General features: G+C 58.4%; 1 protein-coding gene across 1 annotated transcript in view; it reads right to left on the bottom strand.

The window, feature by feature from the left end:
* The window catches only part of ATP11A (ATPase phospholipid transporting 11A), a 49,938-nt gene extending 41,387 nt beyond the window's left edge, over positions 1-8,551 (bottom strand). The window contains exons 1-4 of the mRNA XM_052650056.1: positions 8,357-8,551; positions 4,950-5,039; positions 3,946-4,026; positions 1,305-1,412 (exon numbers count right to left, since the gene is read on the bottom strand). Coding sequence (XP_052506016.1) covers positions 1,305-1,412; positions 3,946-4,026; positions 4,950-5,039; positions 8,357-8,551 — 474 coding nt within the window. The remainder of the gene's footprint in view (positions 1-1,304; positions 1,413-3,945; positions 4,027-4,949; positions 5,040-8,356) is intronic.
* Positions 8,552-24,545: the final 15,994 nt, after the last annotated feature.

Raw genomic sequence — 24,545 nt, 5'->3', positions numbered from 1 at the left:
CACTGGAAGGACCGATGCTGAAGCTGAAGCTCCAATCCTTGGGCCCCCTGACGCGAAGAGCTGACTCACTGGAAAAGACCCTGCTGCTGGGGAAGATTGAGGGCAGGAGGAGAAGGGGACGACAGAGGATGAGGTGGCTGGATGGCATCACCGACTCAGTGGACATGGGTTTGGGTGGACTCCGGGAGTTGGTGATGGACAGGGAGGCCCTGGCGTGCTGCAATTCATGGGGTCGCAAAGAGTCGGACACGCCTGAGCGACTGAACTGAAGTGACTGACACCCCAGAGAAAAAGAAGTTCTGGGCAGAAGGAACATCTGCTGGGATAGTGAAGGACAGGGGAGCTTGGTGCGCTGCAGCCCATGGGACCACGAAGAGCTGGACCTGACTGACGGAATGAACAGAGGCAACAGCCGCAGGAAGAGGTGTCTCAGGAAGAAGATGCCCTGAAGGCAGGCAGGCAGCCCTGAGCCGCTCGCCGGCCACCAGGGAGGCGCACACTTAAACCACACGGAGGTCAGGGCCACGGAGGCAAGAAGCAGCGACAGCGCCAAGCGCGGCTGGGGATGCTGAGACAGAGCTGGCGGGGGCACACAGGCAGGGCAGGCTCCCCGGGGCGCGGCTGGGGATGCTGAGACACAGAGATGGCGGGGGCACACAGGCAGGGCAGGCTCCCCGGGGCGCGGCTGGGGATGCTGAGACAGAGCTGGCGGGGGCACACAGGCAGGGCAGGCTCCCCGGGGCGCGGCTGGGGATGCTGAGACACAGAGCTGGTGGGGACGGACAGGCAGGGCAGGCTCTCCGGGGCGCAGCTGGGCTGCTCCTGCTCAACTAAGAAGGGGTTTCCCATGACGACCCAGAGAAATGGAAACTATATTCACATAAAAAACCTCTACACAGATGCTCACAGCAGCTTTATTTGTCACGGCCCCGCCCCGGTCCACCCCCATGGACTCTCCAAGGAAAGAAAGGTGTCCAGATGCCCACCCTCGGCGCGCCCCAAGGGAGTTCGACTGTGAGAGGAAAGCCAGCCCGGCGGGTACAGGCTATGTAACTCCATCTACGTAAAGACATGTCCTGGAGGTGGACCCACCTACCGCCCAGGACGCTGAGACCCTAAACCTGCTCTATAGTCGATTACAGCGTTAAAAATTGACCCACAGGACAAAGAGGTTGGAAACGGTGGTAGGAGCGTGCCCGAAGGGAGCAGCGCTTGGGGAAGGGGCGGTCTGCACCCAGCGACTAAAGCAACCTCCGACAGAAGCTTTGCCAAAGGGACGATGGCCGCGGGCCTGGGGCACTCACCCGGAGCTTCCGGCTCTGCTTCCGCACCAGCCGGCCGTGCTGCACGAAGTGCACGGGGCACTGGTTCATGGCGTTGTCCGCCTTGTGGCGCAGCCAGTCCTCGTAGCCCTGCGGGACCCAGGAGAGACGCCCGTGAGCCCTTGCCTGCTCCGGCTGGGCGGCCACGCTCAAGGCCTGCTCCGCGCCCGGGGGAGGCCGGGCGGCGGTCCCCGGGGAAGGGGCTCTCCACGTGGAGCGGGGCCAGGACGCCCAGCAGGGCTGAGGGGGACGCGGGCGGGCGGCAGGCGGCCCCGGAGCCGGGACTCAGCCCGGAGGACTGCAGGGAGACATGCAGGCGGGGGGCTGGCATGCCGCTGAGGGCCAGGTGGTCCCGGAAGGGCCCAGCCCCCAATCCTCCACCTCCTCAAGCCCTTCGGGGCTGCCGGCCGGTTGCCGCGGGTGGAGCCAGGGCAGACCCCGGCTGCAGAGGGCAGCGCCCCCACCCGCCTGGCACCACGTCCTGGCCGAGGTGTCAGGAAGGTCTCACCCCCGGGAGCCGCGGCCACTGCCCTCTGCTGGGCACCTGCACGGCCCCCCACCCCCAGGAGCATGGCCACAGGGCAGGACGCTCCAGGGCTCCCCCTTAGGGATGGGGACGCCCCCTGCGCTACGGTCTTTCGGCTTCGATGGCACCACGCCTCAGGGCAGAGCCCGCTCAGGTCAGGACTGGGGTCTCCAGCCCCCGGCCTGGCCCTCAGGGGCTCACAGAGGGTGTGTCGAGTGCACAGACCAGGCTCCACTCGTGACACGGGTCCCTGCAGGCTCGTCTCAGGCTCATCAGATCCCCCACACGGTCCCCGAGATGGCCCGACACGCCCCTTCAGTGTGCGTGGACGCCTGCTCGGCCACATTCTCATTCCATCTGCTTTTCAGACTTCCACATTCAAAGCCAGTTTCATGGGCAACAGGTCACATCATATCGCCGTCCAAATCTGTACGTGCCGATCACTGGCGAGTGGAAAGCAAAACCCAGACGGTCCCAAGGGAAGCCTTCGATGCCGCTCCCGTTCTGGATCAAACGCTGACCAGTCCAGACGCGCTCACCGTGGAGGCCGGCAGGGCACTGGCCTCACACTCACGAAGGTGGCCCTGAGACTCGGCTCTTCACGTTCTCTTGGTCGGGGGGAGTCGCTCTGCCGTGAACGCCCACCGCTCAGGGCAGCGCGCGCACCACGCCTCCTGTGACGCGCCTCCAGTGCTTATTCAGAGACTAACACAGAGAGCACGGCTTTGTCAGCAACGTGACCACCAAGAATTCAGATGCTGCCTTTCAGGAATTATTTCAGGGCAGACATCATCGTGCTCAAAGTATGCAGGAGATACCTGCATCTCAGGGACCTGTGTCTGGAATGCACAAACTGTCTCAGGGATAAGACACAATCCAGTTAGAAACGGGCCAGTGACTTGAAGGTATTTCTCGAAAGAAAATTTACCAAAGCCCAATAAGCTCATGAAAAGATGCCCAGCATCGTTATTTACGAAGGAAATGCAAAACCACAGTGGCTACCACTTCACGTCCACTAGGATGAGCGTAAACCAGGCAGATGGGCAACAAGCCTCAGCAGGACCGTGGAGAAGCTGCAAACTCAGGCATAGCTGGTGGGAAGGTCAAACGCTGCGGCCACTTTGGAAAATGCTTTCAACATTAGGGTAACTCTCTTCCTCTGCATGCACGCAGGGGAACAGAAAAGCTATGTCCACACAAAGCTTCCACGTGACTGCTCGGGGCAGTGTTCTCCAGAAGAGCCGGAATAGCAGAAGCACCCAGATATCCATCAGCGGGTGCTGGATAAATAAAACGGGGTCTGTCTGCACAGCGGAGCATTGTTCATCTACGAGTGAATCACTGACACACGTTACAAGTGGATAAACCTTGAGAACATGCTCAGTGAATAAGCCAGGCGCAAAAGGCCACCAAGGTAAGATTCTGTTAGTACAGAACGCCCAGGGTAGGCCGAGAGTGGACTGGCGGTTGCCAGGAGCCGGGGCTGGAGGAGGGGGCTGGACAGTGAGGCTCGCAGCTTTCTTCCAAATGGTGGGAACCGAACAGCGCTGATGGTTAAGCACTAACCACCAGTGAACAGATCACGGGAATAGCAGGCAAACTGCTCTCCCATCAGTCACTGGCTCATCAGTCAGGGCTGCAGAGGATGGCAGGCTCCACACTGAGTGAGGAGTCATGCGGCTGAGCGACGTGTGGGGCCACGTTCAGACCCTCTACAGGAGCGACTCCTCGCGGCTGAGCGACGTGTGGGGCCACGTTCAGACCCTCTGCAGGAGCGACTCCTCGGGGTCTGGGCAGCAGGGGACGCAGCGGGCAGGCAACTCAGGGGCCACCTGCACGCGGCTCAACGTGAGGACGACAGATTCCTCCTCGAACTCTCAGGGCAGCAAATGAGCACTGAATTACACAACCTGCCTCGTTTTAACTCAAGAATCCATCTAAACCAATTACAGACGTGAACTTTCAGAGGTGAGCCGAGCGTCCCGTGAACTGGCTGAAACAAGTCAGCAGACTCTGCTTTGGACGACACGCAGCCCCCGTAGCAGAGCCTCTGTGGGACCCTCCTCCTCTCCATCCACTTGCGTCTGCAAAGCTCACCTGCTTGATGGCCGTGACCGTGATGACGAAGAATAGCGGGAGACCGCTCGTCACCGGACTCGTGGGCGTGTCGATAATCAGCTGCGGGGAACAGAGGCTGGGTGAGTCGGCTTCGGAAACCCTTCTGACGGGCTTTAGATGGACTGCTTGGCCCTGGACACCTCCCAGCATCCACTCTGACTGATGCTAACTCACTTGGGTGTCACCCCATTCTATCCCACCACTGGAGATAAACGATACGAGGTGAACCGTCCTACTTTATTAGAAAACCGAGGGACGCTCTCCTTGTTACACGGAATGTCAGCAGCAGCAAAGACACTGGCTAATGCCAGCGCACGTGTCATTTCAATTCACCCTCTGCTTCTGGGGCCACACTTTAACTGCACTATTTACACAAATCACTGTGGGGGAAACTTTTTAAAGTCCTTCCACTGTATTTTGTCTGACTGAGACAAGTCAGGCTGCCGATCTGAAAGCACACCGGGCCTGTTTCCTTATCCACATCTCACCGAGTTTTCCACTTTCTTTCTTTTAACTCGCTTCCTTTCCATGTTTTTTTTAGGAGCATCCACGTGATTTAGGGAGATAGTGAAGGACAGGGAAGCCTCACGTGCTACAGTTTTCGGGGTCGCAAAGAGTCGGACACGACCTGGTGACTGAACAACAAGGTCGTGATGTGGGGAGTGGATACGTGGGATAACGTGGAGCTTAGCGAGTACGTCCCCCTAAAGGTTAGGAAGCTCCTGGCCTCCCACCAGGACTGGAGGATGAGGGCAGAAGGCAGCCGGACCGGCTCACACACACAGGGCTCACACCCATGTTCTAGTGAACAGGTCTCTCTGAACCAACACGCTTGCTCTTGAAGAAAGAAGGTGACGGGTCTGTAGATAAAGGGGCACCAAGCCCATGCTCCTCTTTATCAGCAAACCAGTCAATCATCCAAGAATAAATGTCACTTATTCATATTTACATTTGGGGCAACAGGAAGAGGTGGCCAGCCTTACCTGTACCAGAAATATGATAAGAAAATAAAAGTTGGCTATTCTTCTGAATTGTTCAAATAAGTTCTTGGGTATGAAGTTCCAGAAAGTGTACTGCAGAAAAGAAAACCAGAACGGGGTCATTCGGGTCACACTTTACTCTGCACAGTATTATTCTGCCACATGACAGGCCACCCTGGATTTAAAGGGAAAGATGACTAGTTTTTGATACAAAACAAAGCTGAGAGTGTTTGTAGACTTTTTATCAACTTGTTGACTGTACAGAGAAACTGCCAACACAGAACACGGACTCCGAAGCAGCGTATTTGAATTACCCAGTCCCAGATAATTCAAGGTAACGCAAGGTAGCTCAAGAAGAGTTTCACTGCTAAAATGCCTGAGTTCTACCCTTTCTGTCTGTAACATGATTAAAAGAGCAGCGTGTGTCAAGGACTACTCTGACGGTCCAGTGGTTAGGACTTGGAGCTCTCACTGCAGGGGGCGTGGGTTCAATCCCTGGCTGGAGATCAAAGATCCCACATGCCGCACAGCGAGACCAAAAGAAAAATAAAAGAATAGCCTGTGCCTTAAAGGAATGTGGTGAGGACTGAAGTTCGAGCCCAAACTGGTCTCAGAAATGACAGGGTCGTTGAGATTCTATAACTTGAGAAAAAGCACAAACAAATCAGTCTTTAAAAGTGTTTGAGAGAGATGTATTTTGTCTTAAGTGGGCCGTAAGGAGGGCTTCCCAGGCAGCTCAGCTGGTAAAGAATCCGCCTGCAATGCAGGAGACCCTGGTTTCATTCCTGGGTCAGGAAGATCCCCTGGAGAAGGGAAAGGCTACCCAGTCCAGCGTTCTTGGGCATAAGGAAATTATTTTCCCTAACTTTGAAAAGGACCTATTAAAAGAAACATAAGACATGCCACACCACAGAATCTGTATCTCGTTTTTGTGATTCTGTGACCAACCTAGAATGATCTTTCAGTCTTTATATGCTCCCTTCCAAGAGATCCCGATCCCAAAGTGGGACTGCCCTCCAGGCTCCATCCGGTGAAGCCCACCCTGTCTCCAGGACCCAGACCAGCACACTTACCACCCAGGAAGTCAGAACACGTTCCCACCTCTAACAAACTACTCAGTGCAAAGTCACATTAGCGGGAAGAGTTCCTACTCAAAACCCCATCTTTTATCTGCTGAAATATTTATAGACGGAAGTTGTACATCGTTTAGGATTTGCTTCAAAATGGTCTCAAGGTAGAAAAGAGATTCACAGACGACACAGTGGGCCGCCTGCTGGTGCGTGCAGACAGCGGGCGGTCGGGCGCAGACGCCCGCGGCCCTCCTCCCCCGCTTCTCCTGCGTGTTCGCAAGTTTCCACACTAGAAAGCGCCATGTATTTATTGCAGAGGGCCATCTTCTACCACCTTCCAAACGTGCAGATCAGTATTAATCTATCTCAATGTTGCTGTTTCAGGATGCCCTTTCCGTTTCCTAAACCCTAGTCTACCAGGGAACCACACAGATCTGGAACTTAAAACCACCTAAATGATTACTTTATTCCTCCCGGGTGTAGGAGGCCTGTACTGCAGCTTAGATGTTATGTTGTGTGATCCACATATTTTACGGAATAAATGACCATCATAAGTTATTACTGCTGACTATCAGTAATATGGTGGGAAAAGGGTTGTTAACCTCTGACAACGTACAGCATGAAAACTGAAAATCCAGTGAGACAGTTTAAACAGCCAGGACTGCACGGATCGTCAGTACCGTGTGGATAAAATGTTGCACACATGAGAGCTGGCAAATAGACAACAGCGGGCCAGTCGTACGCTTTCGATCTCTGCTAAGTCGTAACGGTCTAAATACTTGCTCTGACACTTGGGCCACAATATAAGGTAATACTTTGCATAAAAGGTACAGTGATGCACTCTGACCCACATCCGTCTGTCAGGTCCTGCCTTCCGCCGATACCATCGTGGGACAGAACCTAACACCAGAGCCCTCGGTACTGAATCCCAGAGCAGGACAGCACGGAACAACGTGGGTGCTTTCTTGCTGCGCTGGAGCTGAGACGTCTGAGGCGGGTGGAGCATCGCTTTCCCGTCAGACAACTCGGGGAGTTGTGAGTCCAGACCACAATCCCCGCCTCCTGTCCGGTTCACACCACAGCCCATGGGGGCGTCTGCTCGGGCGTGAGTCGTCAGCCGCGAGCTGGCCCGGGGACTCCCCTCTGGGTTCTGTCCTCACTGTGGGCTTCTCCTCTGGGTTCCATCCTCACCGTGGGCTCCCCTCCCGGGTTCTTTCGTCACCATGGGCTTCCCTCCCGGTTTTCGTCCTCACCGGGGACTCCCCTCCCGGGTTCTGTCCTCACCGGGAGCTCCCCTCTGGGTTCTGTCCTCACCGGGAGCTCCCCTCTGGGTTCTGTCCTTGCCTGGCTGCCCCCTCCTCACGTGGTGCCGGGGAGACAGGGGCGGCCCAGTGCGACTCTGCTTTGTGGGCCGCAGAGAGGAAACCCAGAGCATCCGGAGACCGGCGAGGCGTGGCCGTTTGCGCCTCACAGGGCTCCGGTGCAGGTGTGCTCGGGTGCCCTAAAAGCGCACAATCTCCCGGAAGGCAAGCCCGGAGGCCCCAAGGAGTTCAGGCTTCTGTATGGGCGGAGAGACCGCACAGCCTGAGCTGCGTGTCTAATGCTGCGGCGCCCGAGGGCAGAGCTGGGGCCACACGCCTTGTGTGCCCAGGCACCGCGTTGTGAACTGGTGGCGGCCCGTCGTCCTCTGAGTCTGGGGCAGGGGGTGCGCGGCTGAGGTTCCTGCAGGCCCTGGCTGGGGGGCTCGGTGTGAGGTCAGAATCAAAGGGAAGGGATCACACATCTGAGGTCGTTTCTTGCTTTTCCTTCTCCAAAGGGAGCAGAACACGGATCAAACACTGATCGCCAACAACGGATCAGGCTGGAAACCTAACTGAGCTCCGGCGTTTGTGCACTTCAGGAATCACTGCTGGCAGTCTTTTAAGGTAGAAATGAACATTTTCTTTCCAGGAAGACACAGACGCACCAACATATTCTCCAAACCTGTTTGTAAATTTATTTCTTACAAGCTAAGCTGTATTTTCCGCAACCTGAGCTGTTTTTAAATGAAAATGATCGTGTGTCTAGCCTTCAGCGTCACCCCGGTCTGAATCCACAGAGGTCCAGCACTCCGAACTCAGGTCCCAGGTCCCCGTCCGAGGGCCTCCTCTGGACCACGACCAATCAGCACAGCAAACTGAGGAGGACGTGCTGTGACACCCTAACAATGTTCTGGGGGGGTGACCAGGGGGTGGGGCGATGAGCGTGCAGCCTGGCCACTCGGGGTGGGGGGGTGGTCCCAGCATCAGGGAGTTCTGAGTGCCCGAGGAGCCAGGGGGGGAGTGCCGGGTGGACACTCACCTTGGAGGAGACGATCCTGTTGTCTGGGTACCTCTGGGGGATGTAGGCCTCGGTGCCCGGCGGGGGCTCCCGGTGGCCCACGTAGACCGTCCGGCTGTCCACCCAGTCCTCCTCCCCGGCACACTGCGGGTGGGAAACAGAGCCGTCAGTGTGGGCGGGGCCCAGGGGCAGGGTCTTCCCAGGGTTGGCTTCCATGCTGGTCTGTGTGGGGGCCAGAGGGGGGCAGCTGGACCCACTTGCAAGGTCGATCCCTACTCCCCACCTCCACCCCTGCCCCACCCATTCAGGAACCTGTGCTTCCCCCCCACCTCCCAGCTCTTCAAGGAAGAGCCCCCTGCACCCCCACTGGGCGCAGAGTGTCAGTGGAAATGACGCAGCAGGCCCATTTAAACATACAAAGCGACAGCAAAGCCCTAAGGCTTCCAAAGAGAAACGATAGTGAGCGATCCTAGGACTTGGGGAAAGGTCTCTAAAGAGAGAACGTAAAACTGTGAGCTCAGACCAGAGCGTCTCTCGGCCCCCACACAGTCGCATGAACGAGACCTCCTGGAACGCAGACGACCTGCGTCTGACCCATCTCTGCGCTATTCTGAGTGCTGTGCCCCGGACGTTCAGGGAACACTGCCGCCCAGGAGAGCCTTCTAGAACACTCAGCTGGGCTAAGTGCTGTCAGCCCTGAGAGCCCAGGACACCGCAGCCGTGGACGAGAGACTACAGCGCAGCCTCGGGTGGCAGGGCGGGGCCTGGGCCCCCAGACAGGCAGCCCCGGCTCAGGGCTCTGCCCCCTACCCCCACACAGGCAGCCCTGGCTCAGAAGGAGGTTTCTCAAGGCCGGTTCCCTCCCTGGGCACAGGCCGGTTTTAGTGTGATCACCGGACGCCTCGAATACAACTCCTTGGTGCTGCCCTAACCGTACAGGCCGGGGCACAATTCCTGCTCCTGGAACGAGGTCAGGAATCTAGCCCAGTCCCTCCAGCAGGACTCGCCCCCTGCAACACAAGCTCCTCTGGGAGGAGCCTCGTACCAATTGACTCAGCCCCAAAGGAGAGAGCGAGCGTTGGTGCTGGCCCCTGAGGAGAGACACAGGGGCGACAGCCCGCAGGGGCCCTGGCAGCTCCCTGAGTCCCTGAACAGGTCACAGAGCAAGGGACAGAGCGACGTTGGGGGCCTCGTGCTCGCCGATCAGGCCGCAGCGGCGCCCATGGAGGGTGCCCCCTGAGGTCACGGCGGCCAAAGAGCCTCCAGGCAAGACAGACAGTTTCGGATCAGCCACTGGGGAGCCCACGGCGGGCAGAGGCAGACCCTGAGTGGGCTGGACTCAGCTCAGAAGGCAGAGGGAAGACAGCAGACGGGACACCGGGAGCGCCTGTCTGCCACGGTGCTGATGCGGACAGCTGCGCGCCTGACAGGCCACGCAGCATCTGCGTGTCCAGCCCGCCGGAAGTAATACGAAGGGAGTCTGGGTCTCTGCAGGCTCAGCAATGAAAACAGACTTGGCCTCTTAAGCAATTTCTTAACCCCGCCTACTGTAAACCAAACAGCAACCGCAGCGTCCGGGCGACGCACACCAGAGGAAGTCAGGCCACACGAAGCTCTAAGATGAGTCACGGCTGGTCACGGAATCTCCCGGGGCAGGGCGACAGAGAGGTCTGCGGCAGGAGGGAGCGGGGGCCCTGATTCTAAGACGCCCAACATCTAGTTTCACAACAGGCAGCCTAAGGAGCAGGCAGCTCTCGGCAGTTTCTGAAAGTAGACCCCTAGGACTAGACCTAGGTGAAATTAGCTTCCGCGGAAGCTGTGTTCACACGTGGGTCGCAGCAGGATCGCTCGGCCCGCGCCCTGGGCCCGCAGCCCTGGCCTGTCAGCTGGCCGAGAACATACACCCTTCCCTCTGGAGGAGGTTGGGAGGCGGGTGGGATCTGGCCTCACAGATTCCCACGTTCCCGGGGAATCACAAGACGTCCTGCCAAGACGCAGGTGAACTGGAGGCCAAGGCTTCGCCTGCACGGCCCCCAGGGATGCCCCACAAGGTACTTGCGAGTCATGCTTGCCGAGGGATTGTTACCTGGGATAGACCAGCCACCACAACCAATAATAAAAAGGCAAGTAAGGCGGGGGGATCTGACTGGACATTTCTCCAAGAGATGCAATGGCCAACGGGCACATGGATAGATATTCAAAGTCAACAGCCCTCAGGGAACTGGAGGGGCTAGACACGGAGGACCAAACACTGGGCGATTCGTGTACACGGGAAGTTTGCAACGGGCAGATCCGTGGAGACGGAAACGGCACCGTGGCTGCCTGGGGCCAGGGAGGCTGCCGCTTGAGTACTGGGTTTATTCCGTGAAACGAAGATGTTTTAATATTCGATCATGGTGGTGCTCCATGAGTTGGTTAATGCACTAAGAACCACTTCTTGAACAGGAAGATTTTAGGGTCTAGCAATCTTGTTTCAGTAAAGCAGTGCCTCAGGGCCCCCACGGGTTTGCCCGTCGCATGCCTGAGTTGCTGCGCAGACTCCGTTCAGAGTCAGTGCAGGGAACCTCACGTCTCTGAAGCCGCTTCCACCCCGTCTTCTCACTGCTGCGTCACCAGAACGCAAGACGCTTCCCATTTTAGGGAAAACAGGGAACATCCTTAAGGCTGGTTTTCCAATAAACAGCAATTCCTAGTGGATAAAACTGAGCTCGATAGACTTCCCAAGGAGAACAGCTAAGACTGGAGAAACTCGAAAAGAAGCGATCACAGCGAGGCAGGATGGGATGAACACAGCCGCAGAGCACCCCAGCTCTCTGCGCCCAGGCCGAGGAAACACCCCACTTCCTGGGCCCTCGCGGGCGCCGGAACCTCAGGTGCGGTGGCCAGGCTCTGGCCTGGGAAGTGGGACCCAGCAGTGAGGTGCAAGGGATTCGCAGACATGCCCCGTGTAGATGCTGCCCACCACCTGTGCCAACACGCTGCTTCTGGACTCGGAACCCACCCCCTCCCCGGCCTCCAAAGTGCCTAAAGAACCAGCGGGCCACGTGTGGGCAGCGGCCTTGCCCTCGGTGACCTCGCCATCGGCCGTGTCGGGATCTGGGCAGGGCAGTCTGAGCGCTCAAGTCAGAAAGCTCATGAGGATGGAAGAGTCTGAAATACGCTGAAAATCAATCTCGGCCAGCGGCAGGCACTAATGGAAGTTTAGAATTTCAGCTGAAACAAACACAACCTATCAGCCGAATTACACGGCCAGCCCGGAACGAAAGCATGTAGCCTAGCCTCAGTTCACCAGATCAGCCTTTGCAGAGGTGGTTCCCCCCAACAGCCATTTTCAGGACAAAGCAATCGCTTGTTCCGTGGTTCGTTCCCAGCTTTAAAAGCCAACAATTCTTGTTTGATGGGTAAGGAGGCGTTTCTGAACACCGGCATCTCCCACTCACGTCCCCGGCACTCCGGCTTCTCGTGGCGAGTGTGGTGTGGCTCCGTCTCCAGCACCCACACCCCCCACCACAGGGTGTCTGTCCACCCAGGGAGCTTTCACTGTCCTCTGCAGACCTCCTTGAGTGCAGTGATTAAGACCACGCTCCACGAGCTGATCAGATCAGAGTCCTCGGCGTGAATCACCAGCCTTCCCGGGGCCTGCGAGCAGAGTCGAACCTCTGGGAGGCAGGGACCAGGTGCCACCATCACTGAACCTGCGCCCTTGGCCCCTGCGGGAGTGGGAAAGACAGGCCCTTCCTCCCCAGGAAGACGGCATCCCGCTGCAGTATTCTGGCCTGGGGAACCCCACGGACAGAGGAGCCGGGCGGGTTACGGCTTATGGGGTTGCCAAGAGTCGGACACAACTGAGCGACGGAGATTTTCCTCCTCAGGCAAATTCTCAGCCTCCGCGGGGTGCTCACTGGCATTTTTCTGCCGTGAACATATTATTAAACACAGAATCACCTGGGTCACAGAAGCACCAGTGACGGTCCACCTCACTTGGTAACACTGACCATCTGGAAAACTGTAAACGCTGCCAACCTAAACTGTCGTTTAGTGGGTCCAGAACCAAAATTAAAATAAAACTTCTAGCCACACATGACTGGGCTGCCCTAGGCTCGCCCAGCTTCACAGTCACAGGTGGCAGAGCCCCGTGCTGGGGTGCCCAGCGGGAGGGGGGCAGTGGGGTGGATGGACAGAGCACTGGCCACCGCTGCCTGGCCCCGGTGAGACGCACGGCAGCAGAGACAGCAGCGAAGCCCGCAACAACGGCGCTTCCAGACGAGGCTGCGTGTGAAGCCGCTGACATCACTCCCTGGGCGTCAGCGTGAGACGGCAGGGGTGATCCCAGGGGCCCTCTGTCCCGTCTCCTGTAGAGACCCCTCGCAACGCGCGTCCTCAGTGCCCGTGCAGAGATGGAGCCTCGTCCCCCACCCCAGTCCTGGGGGGGGTCAGCCCTCCCCACAAGGGACGCAGCTTCTAGCTGAACTCACGAACCTGTGGGTCACCTGTTGCCACCTGTCCCACGGGGCCCACACAGGCCTGGCTCCCTGGAAAGCAGGCCGAGGTGGGTCCCCTGGATACTGGCTGGGGAGGCGGGTCACCCCTGCCTGTTGGGGGGTGGCCTCTGTGCCGGGTGCGGGGGCTGTATCCCCACATCAAAGTCAGGAAATGGCCCTACAAGAAGCAACAAGTCCAGTCTAGGCTGGGGGCGAGGGGGGGACAAGATGGGCCAAGTGACCAGGCGGTGAAACAGAGTTCTAAGACAGGGACGAGGCTTACGCCCGCTGGAGAAGACCCTCAGCCTTCCGTCTCAGCGGAGAGCCCGCTCCCCCGCCTGGCCATCTGAGGGGACCCAGCTTGGCGTAGGCCCATCGGGGAGACTGTGATGGCTGGCTCCAGCTCCCCCGCCCGGCCGCCGGCCACTGCTGCCCAAGCCCTCAGCTCCTACCCCGGCGAGAAAGGGCAGGGAGTCCTGAGCCCCCACAACCAGGAGCACAGCACAGTGAACCCGGGTACCCTCGAGCTTGTGCGGGAGGGGGGCAGGTCAGGGGCTGGACGGGCCCCGCGCTGGAGGGCGATGCTGGTGCTGGCAGGGAGCGTTTGTGAAGAAGGGGCCGAAAAGGGCACCAGGTCCCCAGGAGGCAGGGAGCTGCCAGCAGCCTGGCGGAGTCCCGTCCGGTTCCCACCCTTGCCCCTGCCCGGCCAGGCTCAGCAGGAGCTGTGGGCTCCTCTCCAGACTCGCCCCCTGGAAACCGCCCCTCTTCGTGATGGAAACCCATCCTGGTGGGCCGCCAGCCGGTCACGAGACGACGCACCGTCAGCAGCCTGTGCAGTGTAAACGTGGCTGAAGAAGCCAGAACAATCGCAGAGAGGAACCGGCCGAGCACTCGGGCAGCAGGAACCAGGGCTCGAGGCGGGTGGGAACCGGCCCGCAGGAGAGACGCTGAAACGCCACGCAAGCAACCCCCGCGCCTCAAACAGCGCCCGAGACCCTCGCCTGGAGGCCGGCAGGAGGACCGCAGTCTCTGCACACTCTTCCCACCGCAGACTGTCTCCTTGCAGAGATGGATGACAAGCAGGAAGCCAGCAACCCCCCAGTCCCCACACAGAACGTGCTGGGGGCCACGGAGGCTTTCTGCCGCTGGAGCCACACACCTTCCACTACACGGGAGGCTACTTTCTATACCCTGAATATAACCGAGGGAAGGCCCCGCAGGCTGATCGGGAGTCACGGCAGCGGTGCCGTGGAAACACCACCTGATTGGATCATGGCATCTGCAGAAAGCGCCCCTCAGCTGCCTGGGACCCACACGAGGCCCCGAAACCCCGAGGCAAAGGCTCTGTCTGTGGGGAGAGGCCTGCCTCGGAGCCTGGGGCTGAGGCCACGCCACGTGGTCTGCGCGTCAGGACAGTGACTGCCGGGGGCCACTAACACATCCTGAGATGCAGGCCCAGCGGCAGGGGCAGGAGCCAGAGGGGAGAGTGGGGGGTGCACACCGCCCCCACCCGATGCGCCTACCCGGGATCAGGAGGCCCGTCCCCCGCTCCCCGATGGAGGGTCAGGCCTGTGTGACCGACCTCACCCTGCCTCCATCCGGCCCCGCTTCCCGACAAGCGTGCAGGTCAAGGGCCTTCAGCGTCTGAGACTCACTCCCCAAACCTGAAAACAGCCCTAAGTGTGTCTTCCTGTGCGGGAAGCCCACTTGAGAAACGTCGGGGTTTTCTGTCGACTCTCGAGGCTGTTTCTCAACCTCAGCTGTGTCACCGAGCACTCTCAGAGGAGAGGATGTTTAGGTGAAGGACGGCTTTCCGGGGCCAGGCCTGCCGAGGAGGCTGGAGGGCTGGAGAGAAGCTTCCAGAACAGGACGCTCCTCCACAGGCCTGAAGGGCACCTGGAGATCCCCCAGGGAGGGCGGTCGATATGGCCAGCTGCAGCCACAGGGTGCCGGGATCGCCCTGGGTATCGGGGCAACCGTTCCAGACCCCAGCCAGTCCTCACCTGACAAGCGCCCCACTTCCTGCAGCCCCGATCCTGATTCTTGACAAAGGACTTCCCTAACTCGGTGGGTTTTGCCTTTATAAGCCTCAAATCCTTGACTCAGAATCTCCCGCGCTGTAATCCTCAGTCTGGCTCAATCAGAACTTTTCTATTCCTATTACAGGTTGTTTGTTGACTATTTCCATTGACACGATGGAAACAGACAGCACCCGCTGAACCGAACAATGATGACAGGTTACAGGGCCCAGGGCAGGAAGGGGTATCACACAGCTCCTGGGGTGATACCATGAGCTGGACTCCCTCCAGCATCCCTGTCTACAAGAGACGGAGACCCTGTCTGGATCAGTCAGCTGGCGGGAGCAGGGAAAGCCAGCCCAGTGGGGCCAGAGCCTCCCTGCCTCCTGCTGCCCCACCCTGGAGGGCTTCCCCCATCAGAGCCGGGGGCCCTCCTCTCAAACACCTCCCCAAGTCCCCTCACTGGGAAACGCCAGCAGCACGCAAGCTGATTCCCTCCGACCCGCTGTCCCACAGGGTCACGATGACAGCAACTGAGCCAAGGCTCACCCACGGGGCGAGCACAGACGGGGCCAGCCTCTGAGCCCGCGAGGCCCGGAGCCGCACGTACGGGGGACCCGCGTAGCTGAGATGCTGTCCCCAGGTTTTTTACGCGGAGGCAGACGTCCTTGCGCGGGCGTCAGCCTCTCTCGGGTCACCCTGGAAGAGGAGGAGGGGCCACGGGCCAGCACGTTTGGGGGAGCCGACGTGTTCCGAAGCCCACCCCAGGGCGCAGTCCTCCGGCAGGCCGCCCGGGGCCCCACCTCCCACGGGCGGTCGAGGGCGTGCTGACGCGGCTGAGCAGGCTGTCGGGGGACACAGCCTCCGGCCTCACTGGCTGCTGCAGCGTGACTCTCGGGGGCCGTGAGCACCATAGCCCTCGTCTACATTGCTCTACGGGGCTTCTCTCTCACGGGTTCACAGAAGCTGGTTGCAGGCGATGGGCACGGTGACTCGGGCGCACACACCTGCACACACCCCTCCTGCCAGGCACTCCTCTCTCATCGCACGATGCTGGCAGATTTGCCCGTCTGCAGATTTTGCCCACAGCCGAAATGCTGTATACTTTGATATTCTTAAAGATGCTATCTGACTTCCGTTCCTAGGTGATACAAGCTTGCTGGCTGATTGATTAATTGATCTGAAGACCCCACCACATAACTGGACAGAGGAAGGAACGATCAAGTCCCAGCAAGAGGAAGGGATTTGCCCAAAGCAGCAGGTCCAGGCAAAGCCCAGGGGTCTGGTTCCCCATCAGGGCCCCCAGCCGGGGCTGTCAGGCCCAGGAGCCGAAGTAAGATTCCAAGTGGTCTAACTTGGACGGATAAATAACTGTGTTGTGGTCAGTCACTCAGCCGTGTCTGACTCTTGGCGACCCCGTCAGCCCATCAGGCCCCTCTGCCCATGGGGTTTCCCAAGCAAGAAATCCTTGGGTAGGTGGCCATTTCCTCCTCCAGGAGACCTTCCTGACCGAGGGATAGAACTGGCGTCGCCTGCGTTGGCAGGCAGATTCTTCCCCACTGAACCACCTGGGAAGCCACGGACAATTAGGGGAGAAGAAAAAAATTTCCTAAGCATTAGCTTTCATGATCTTGACTAGATCACAACTCTTTCACAACAAGAGTCGTATTTACTGCTGGTTTCTACCTTCCATCAGGGTCAGAAACTCAGGGTCGGGCAAGTAGCTGAGGGACGCAGGTGGGTGTGTCCTGGAGACAGGCAGTCCTTCCCGGGGCAGCCGTGGGAGGCCACCAGCCCAGCCGAGGGGTTTCAAGTCTTTGCGATGGCAGAGCCAGAACAAGCCAGGCCGTCTGGCCCGGGGGGCGCCCTGATGGTGTCTGCCCAGCGTGGTGGATGCAGGCATCATCCCAGCTCCAGCACCCACTAAAGGCTTGTGGGGGATTCCCCGGGGCCCGGGAACAGCCAAGGCCAGGGAACTGGGATCCTGCAAGCCACGTGGCACGGCCGAAAGATAGAAAATGAAAGTAAATAGAAAGGGCTGTGGGTTCGACGTATGCAACACTCACTGCGCAGTAGCTAGCGTTCACCCTCTCAGCCACAGCGCTTTAGATCTCAGCTTGATTCCGTGCAGTTCCTATCAAAGCAGCAAACACCACGCGCACACTGGGGCCCTGGTGACTGTCTACACAGATGCGGTTTGGGGCCTGGCGTCTGGATCTGAAAGGCAGAGTCCGCCCAGCTGTGAACGTGTCTTCATCTGCATGAATTTGGGGGGCAGGAGTCGGACTAGGCAAGAATGTTTAAGTTGAGATAGAATCTCTAAAAAGAAGTATCAAAACGATGGTGGGAAACAGCCGTGACACCACCTGCTCGGGTTTCTGTCTGAAAAGCCTTTTCTAGTTAAACCACCAAGAGCTGCAGCAGCACCGAGCCATCCAGCCGGAAAGCGAGCGGCTCTGAGCCCGCTGGCGGTCCCGGCACCAGGAGCCTTGACCGCAGGAAGCCCGGGGTGGGCACGGGCCTGACGGCACTCTCGCGAGCTCCAGATGCCGAGAGAAAAATAGGACAGATGACTTCTGTCCCCACCTCTGGACCAAGCGTGAGCAGAGGCTGGAGACGGAAGGCTGGGACCCCCTGCTGGCAACACCAGAATCGGCCGTTTCTCTTCCCCTTGCACACACCGAGCGGGGCCTGACACGAGGTATGCGGGCCATCCCTCCCGCCAGCTGACAAGGACCGGTTAGCAAGGTTGTGTCTTCCACGGCCTGCAATTATTCTTTAAAGGGAAAAGCAACTCACAATAAAAATGCATAACTTCTTCAGCTCAGATCTGTCTCAGTCGTGTCTGACTCTCTGTGACCCCATGAACTGCAGCACGCCAGACCTCCCTGTCCTCACCAGCTCCTGGAGTTCACTCCAACTCATGACCATAGAGTCAGTGATGCCATCCAACCATCTCCTCCTCTGTCGCCCCCCTCTCCTCCTGCCTTCAATCTTTCCCAGCATCGGGGTCTTTTCAAATGAGTCAGCTCTTCCCATCAGGTGGCCAAAGTGTTGGAGTTTCAGCTTCAACATCAGTCCTTCCAATAAACACCCAGGACTGATCTCCTTTAGGATGGACTGGTTGGATCTCCTTGCAATCAAGGGACTCGAGAGTCTTCTCCAACACCACAGTTCAAAAGCATCAATTCTTCGGTGCTCAGCTTTCTTCACAGTCCAACTCGCACATCCATACACGACCACTGGAAAAACCATCATAGCCTTCACTAGACGGACTTTTGTGAACAAAGTAATGTCTCTGCTTTTTAATATGCTGTCTAGGTTGGTCAGAGCTTTTCTTCCAAGGAGCAAGTGTCTTTTAATTTCATGGCTGCAGTCACCATCTGCAGTGATTTTGGAGCCCAAGAAAATAAAGTCTCTCACTGTTTCCATTGTTTCCCCATCTGTTTGCCACGAAGCGATGGGACCGGATGCCATGATCTTGGTTTTTTGAATGTTGAGTTTTAAGCCAGCTGACTTCTTACCAAGTCAGTCACTATGGTTTTCAAAGAGAATGAGTACACAAGCCGGCCCCCCAACTTTTTTTTCCCCAATTGACATGTTGTTATTTGAGTAAAACTAGGCGATTTCAGCAATGATGCCATTCTTCCTTTTAGGCAAAATTGGAACAAAATGAAGTCTATGAAGAAAACATGTTTTGCTTTCTTTTGTTTAAACCTTCCAAGACAGGCTCCAAAGCCCTCTGGATAATCTTGGAAGCACCTTTGATAACACAAGATAAAGATCGCCTATCTCTGTCTTTCCCGTCCAAATGGAAGTACATCTGCTGAGCCGAGTATGATGTCGCGGAAATTTTATTGATGGGTGAGTTCAATGAACTGTTAACATAACCGAGGGGTCAGAGTCAAGGCTAGCCTGAGTCAAAGGAATCAGGCGTCCTGGGGCTCACAGTGGAGGGGCCCCAGGGTCCGGACGGCCCCCAGCAGCCCTGGCCCGGATGAGCACACCCCACCCAGCACGAGGGTGGCAGGTGGGCCTCGGGGAGGGGGATGGGGGTCTGGACAGCTCCCCGGGAGCCCCGGCCAGGATGAGCACACCCCGCCCAGCATGTGGGCAGCGGGTGGGCCTCCGGGAGGGGGACAGGGGTCTGGACGGCCACTCAGGAGCCCTGGCCAGGATGAGCACACCCCACCCAACACGCAGGCAGCGGGTGGGCCTCCGGGAGGGGGATGGGGGTCCTGCCCGCTCCACCGGGGGCCTTAGGCCACTTCCTGTCAATCGATTTCCTGCGAGGCCCTGAAAAGGAGCTGATGTTTGGAAATACCAAATCCACGTGTGAAAGGACAGAGAAGTCAGCCTTGATCTGGAAAAGCGCCCAGTTTTCACAGCTCCTGGGCAGGAAGCTGGGGAAGTGACAGCAACTCTGAAAAGCCAGGTGGGATAAACACCCTTCCTTCCAGAAGAGCTGTGGGAAGCGGCCAGGCACTTCTCATCTTGCTGACTCTGAAATGAAGGGGCTTTCTGTGTTTGCTCTCAGGACACAGGCTGCCTCGTGTCTGACGGCCAGACTCAGATGTCCACCTCCACCAGGCTCTGCGGGTCCTGGGTGCCCCGAACCCCTTAGCACGTCTGTAACACTCACACAGCCCAGAGCCACAGCCCCAGCAGGCCCCAGAGCTCACTCGCCGCTGCCCCCGGGGACCACCTCTCCCCTTCGGGAGTGCAGCGACGCCGGCCTGACCCAACTTGCCCTGTGCAGAGCCGCACAGACCCCGCTGGCACCCTGCACGGAGCGTGGGCAGCATGCCCGCTGACCCACAGCGTGCCGGAGGCTCAGGCTGAGGCCACAGCAGACCTGGGCCGGCCCCGGCTCCTGTCTCATGGGTTCGGTTGTGTTGAGCCTGAATTTTGGGTTTGGCTCTACAGCCTAAGTATGACGTAATGTCAAGACAGAATTAAGTATGATCGTAATAACACGAAGTCAGGACTAGGGTTCTCGGACAAGTTCCCCCGCTCTAACCACGCTTCGCTGTTGGGAAATCACCCCGGGGTGCAGATACTGACGGCCAGCTTCTGCGACGCACAGTATCAGCCACCTGACGGGAGGAGCGCGCTTTCTCTGGGTCTGTACATTTTTAATCCCTTGCACTTGAAAAAGAAGGCGCAGAGGCCAGAGGAGCTGGGAGGAGGGCGCCCAGCAGGCATTTGCTGAGGGAACAAACACAAGCGCTTTCCCTCCACACGGCCGGGCTTTAGCGCCACCGGACGACCACCTGAGGGGGAGACGGGGACTCTGGGAGAGTTTCAGGGTCTCACGAGCGACGGGAGGGACACGCATGGATGTGAATCACAAGGATCACACCAACGCGGGCCTCTCAGCCACGTGCATTGTCACACCTGAGCCTCATGACAACTGGAAGGACGCCGTCTCCTCACTGACAAGGACCCCGAGAAACAGCCCAGGAAGGTGCCCCAACGCCTCATAAACTCCCCACAAGCGAGGGACGCCCTGGGCCCCTGCCCACACCTGCAAAGGGCCATGTCTGCTGTGGGGTCGGCAGCCCACCTCGACAAACAGACCAAACCCTAGAGCACGAACAGCTGCCACCAGAAGCTACGTTCCAGCCTTGCAACAGTCCTGAGGGCAGGCGCCTCGTTCTAGAGCGGAAGGGAGCTCCTGAGGGCAGGCGCCTCGTTCTCCTACGGCAGACAGGGGCTCCTGAGGGCTGGTGCCTCACTCTAGAGTGGACGGGAGCTCTGAGAGGAGGCACCTCGCTCTCCTACAGCAGACGAGAGCTCTGAGGGGAGGTACCTCATTCTAGAGCAGACAGGAGCTCCGAGGGCAGGCGCCTTGTTCTAGAGCGGACGGGGGCTCCGAGGGCAGGCACCTCGTTCTAGAGCAGAAGGGAGCTCTGAGGGCAGGCGCCGCGTCCTCGTACGGCAGACAGGAGCCTGAGGCTAGAGGCACAGGGAAGCCCCCACAGGCCACCAGGGAACGGCCCACCCATCAGGGCCAGTGGGGCCTGCAGGACGCGGGGGAGGGGAGGAAACCGGCCCCTCGTGGTGAAGGCGAGACCGGCTCAAGCTGGGGCCCAGAGTCCAAAAGGCCTGGAGCCAGGCCGGGCAGAGGAAGCCGAAATCCAGCCCCCTTTGACCTGGAAAGCAGGGGCGGGCGGACCATGGCCGGCAGTTTGGGTACAGGTTTTACATCTTCAAACAGCTGAACAAACCAAAAGAAACTAACCACCCCTGACGTGACAATTACAGAAAGCGGAGCGTGCCGTCTACAGGGAGGTCTTCCTCTTGTCTGTCACGGGCTGTCACGGTTGCGCCCACACCGCAGGACAGATCGGAGTGGACAAGCCACATGGCCTTGGAGCCTGAAACGCTTACCGTCATAGCCATCACAGAGGGCTGGCAGCTGGCCGATAGGACAGACGTGGCTAGGAAGCCTGGGGCTTGAGCAGCGTTTCTTGGAGCCAAAATGATTAGGCCCAGTCCATCTGGGTCCCCCAGGCCCAACCATCTTGGTGAGCCTGGTGCCGCCCTGCCCCGCACACAAAGCTGGGACCCACGTGAGGTCCTGGCGGAGACCAGCATTGCACAGCGGGGGCGGGTGAACCGGCACCGTCATGACCCCAGGGGAAGGTGCAGAACAGTGAACAACAGGGGCAATTCCTCCCGCCTCAGGGGCCCCGCCTCTAGAAGGCCAGCCCAAGGACATGTGTGCAAAAACGCCGCTGATTTCCAAGGCTGGTGACTGTGGCTGGTAACTGCTGGAATCGCAGAAGTCTAGAGACCGATGTCCATAAACGGGCGGGCTGAGTCACAAGGGAGTGCTGTCCAGCTGCGTCCACACAACGTGCTGACCCAGAGTGACCCCCAGACGCGCTGAGAGAGAGAAGATATGGCAGCCTCCCCCAGTGAGAACCGCTATGTGGGATGTACCAGATTCCGAGAACTCGGAGACGACGGCCCCCACTGTCCACAAACTCACACAGCCATATAATCCTGGGCCTCCACTTTCTTCCCAAAATGTTCAGCCACACTAATAAACCAGCCGTTTTCCTAACACCTCTTTGCCTCTGAATCCACACAGGACCCATGGACAGTTCTGTTCACCAATCATGGGCCCCTTTGTCTCGTCACTGATAATCTGGCTTCCTGAGTGTCCACGCTGATAACCTAGTTTCCTGAGTGTATTTGCTCCTGACAGTCGACACTATTCAGGCGCTTCTGACAGCGAGAGGCTGCGGCTGCAGGCACAGTCCTGACTTCCAGGCCAGCTCACCCTCGCTTCCTTTCTCCAAACAACTGTCTGAAGATAAAACACGGATGGTGTCCACGCACCGGTTCTGGTAGACCCTTATTCTCAGACGACTGAGGCCCAGGACAGACTCCCCACGACTGCCCTGTTCTGGTCCTTCTGGTCAGCAGACTCTGGGTGGGTCTCCTGGATCTCGTGTGCGTGAGCCGGGCATGTGGACCGCCTGCCGCGGCGTCTCTTCACAGCGCGTGTGCTCCCCCACTTCCGCCGTGTCCCACCCTGAGGCCCTTCGGAGGGCTGACCCTACAACCCTACTGTAGCCAGCCAGGCCCCTCCGTCCACGGGACTCTCCAGGCAAGAATGCCGGGGTGGGTTGCCATGCCCTCCTCCCGTGGACCTTTCCCACCCAAGCACTGAACCGCGTCTCTTAAGTCTCCTGCATTGACACGCGGGTTCTTTACCACTGAGCCACCTGGGAAGCCGCAGCAGAGGTAAGTAACTGTTTCTCCATCTCCCATTCACTCCGGAGGACTTGCCCGCAGGGAGCCCCTCGCCAGCAGCCGCCCGAGCCAGGAGGAGCCCCCCACTCCGCCCGGCGTTCCTGGAAACCCTGGCGTGGGCTGGCGAACCCACGCCTCCTCTGCGGCAGTGTCAGGACGGTTGGCTGTCTGCGACGCAAAGTAAACTGTTGGCATCCACACTCTTCGGCTGTCAGACTACATCCCATGTCTGGTAGAAAAGTAGGGTGTGTGCCTGCCGCTTAGAAGGCAACTAAGGGTATGATCAGAGCATCTCTGAGCAAACGTCCCCGTGAATTTCCTCACGTAGAAACACAGGCAGTCAGCAGGGACCGTCCACGCTCCGGGCGGCAGCTCTGCCCCCGACACAGGGGGCTCCACCCCGAGATCCCCACGCCCAGCTCTGCACGTAGCACGATGTGGCCACCAGGCCCTGGGCTGCTGACCCAGCCTGGGATGTTGGTGCTGCTGCAGTGACCCAGGGCTGAGCTCAAAGATGCCCTCTGCCTGCCAGCCCCATGTCACCACAGGCCCCCCCATCTGCCCACCTCACCTGCCTGTGGCCCCCGCCCCACAGCCAACAAAGCTGCTGCTGTTTCCACTTATCAACTGCCCGACTCTCACCAGAACGGGAGCAGAAGGGGACCCTGACCCCACTGACCAGCACACGCGGGGCAGGGCAGGCACTCAAGCAACACCCGTGGAATGGATGAGACCGGAAGGGAAACCAAGACTCACCCAAAGAACAACCACGCCCTGCACAACTGGCGCTGGCTCACATGGAGACCCCTCCAGAACCTCCCCGGCCACGCCCTGAGGCCAGGGTGCAGGACCTGGCTCTTTCGCAGGATCGGGAGGGGCCCCCGGGGGCGGTACAGCTATTGGTGACACCAATTTAGCTCTGTATACATTACACACGCTCTTTGGCACACCTGATACATTTCATTTAAAAAAACTGCTTATAATCCCATCTTTCCAAAATGCTAAAAAAATTAAAGTGTCCATTTTTTAGGAGAATGTGGGCAGAAATAGAAGGCTGGGGCCAGGCTGACAGATTCCAACTGGCTCTCAAGTCTGATCCTGCTGGGATGAAGGTCAAGGCCGAGAGCGGGGCCAGCTGCACACAGAGCTGCCCCCGGGCTGGGACGCGGGGGTCACCTGGCCGCATCCGCCCACCCAGAGCCTCGTGCCAGCGCTGCCACTTTGCACGCTCTGTGCGCGGGAAAAGGAGGGGCAAGGCAGGCAAAAGGGGCAGAGAGGGGCTGAATTAACAAGTCTGAGCTGTTACAGGGTCTCCAGCGTGGTCTTACAGCCCTGTGGCAATGAGAGCTGACCACAGACTGGACTTTGATGCTGCCAACACTGGAGATTCGGCTCCATGGGCGGCATCTTCCGCCTGACACAGTCAGGGTTTCACAATACTGAGTGCGTTACATCTGACTGTACACGGCTGGCTAAGATGACGGCACAACTGTCCACTCAGATTAACAGAAAAATTAACACAAATCTCCTTAATTTTAAAGGTGCATTCGTGCTTAGAACTGCTTCAGAATAAAAACATCTACTGTGTGGTCATCAAAATTAAAAGGCAGTAGAGGCCTGCGCTGGCCTGCATGAGGGCTTCTAGCTTCTGCCCATAAATGTCTTATGACGTCATCCCTTCCTTTCTGGTTCCCCTCATCGTTTCTTTTTGCACAGTGCTTTTTTTTTTTTTGGGAAAAGCTACAAAGACTCTGCGAGCTGTGCACACAATGCGCTCTCTAAGAAAGCGCCATCTCTTTGGAACATGGCCAAAACAACTATTCTGCTTTTGCAGTATCTTGGCACCTTCGCCCGCTTGCTGAGCAGAGTGAATGCTCGCCAGTCAGAGCTCCGTGGTCCAGCAGGCGGCCCGGGCGTTGGTCAGGGCCCATCACCCCACTGTCC

This window comes from Budorcas taxicolor, chromosome 12, assembly GCF_023091745.1.
Source record: "Budorcas taxicolor isolate Tak-1 chromosome 12, Takin1.1, whole genome shotgun sequence".
In the NCBI taxonomy this organism is placed as follows: Eukaryota; Metazoa; Chordata; class Mammalia; order Artiodactyla; family Bovidae; genus Budorcas; species Budorcas taxicolor.
The sequence above is the reverse complement of the archived record's forward strand: the minus strand, read 5'-3'. Positions and strand labels throughout refer to the sequence as shown.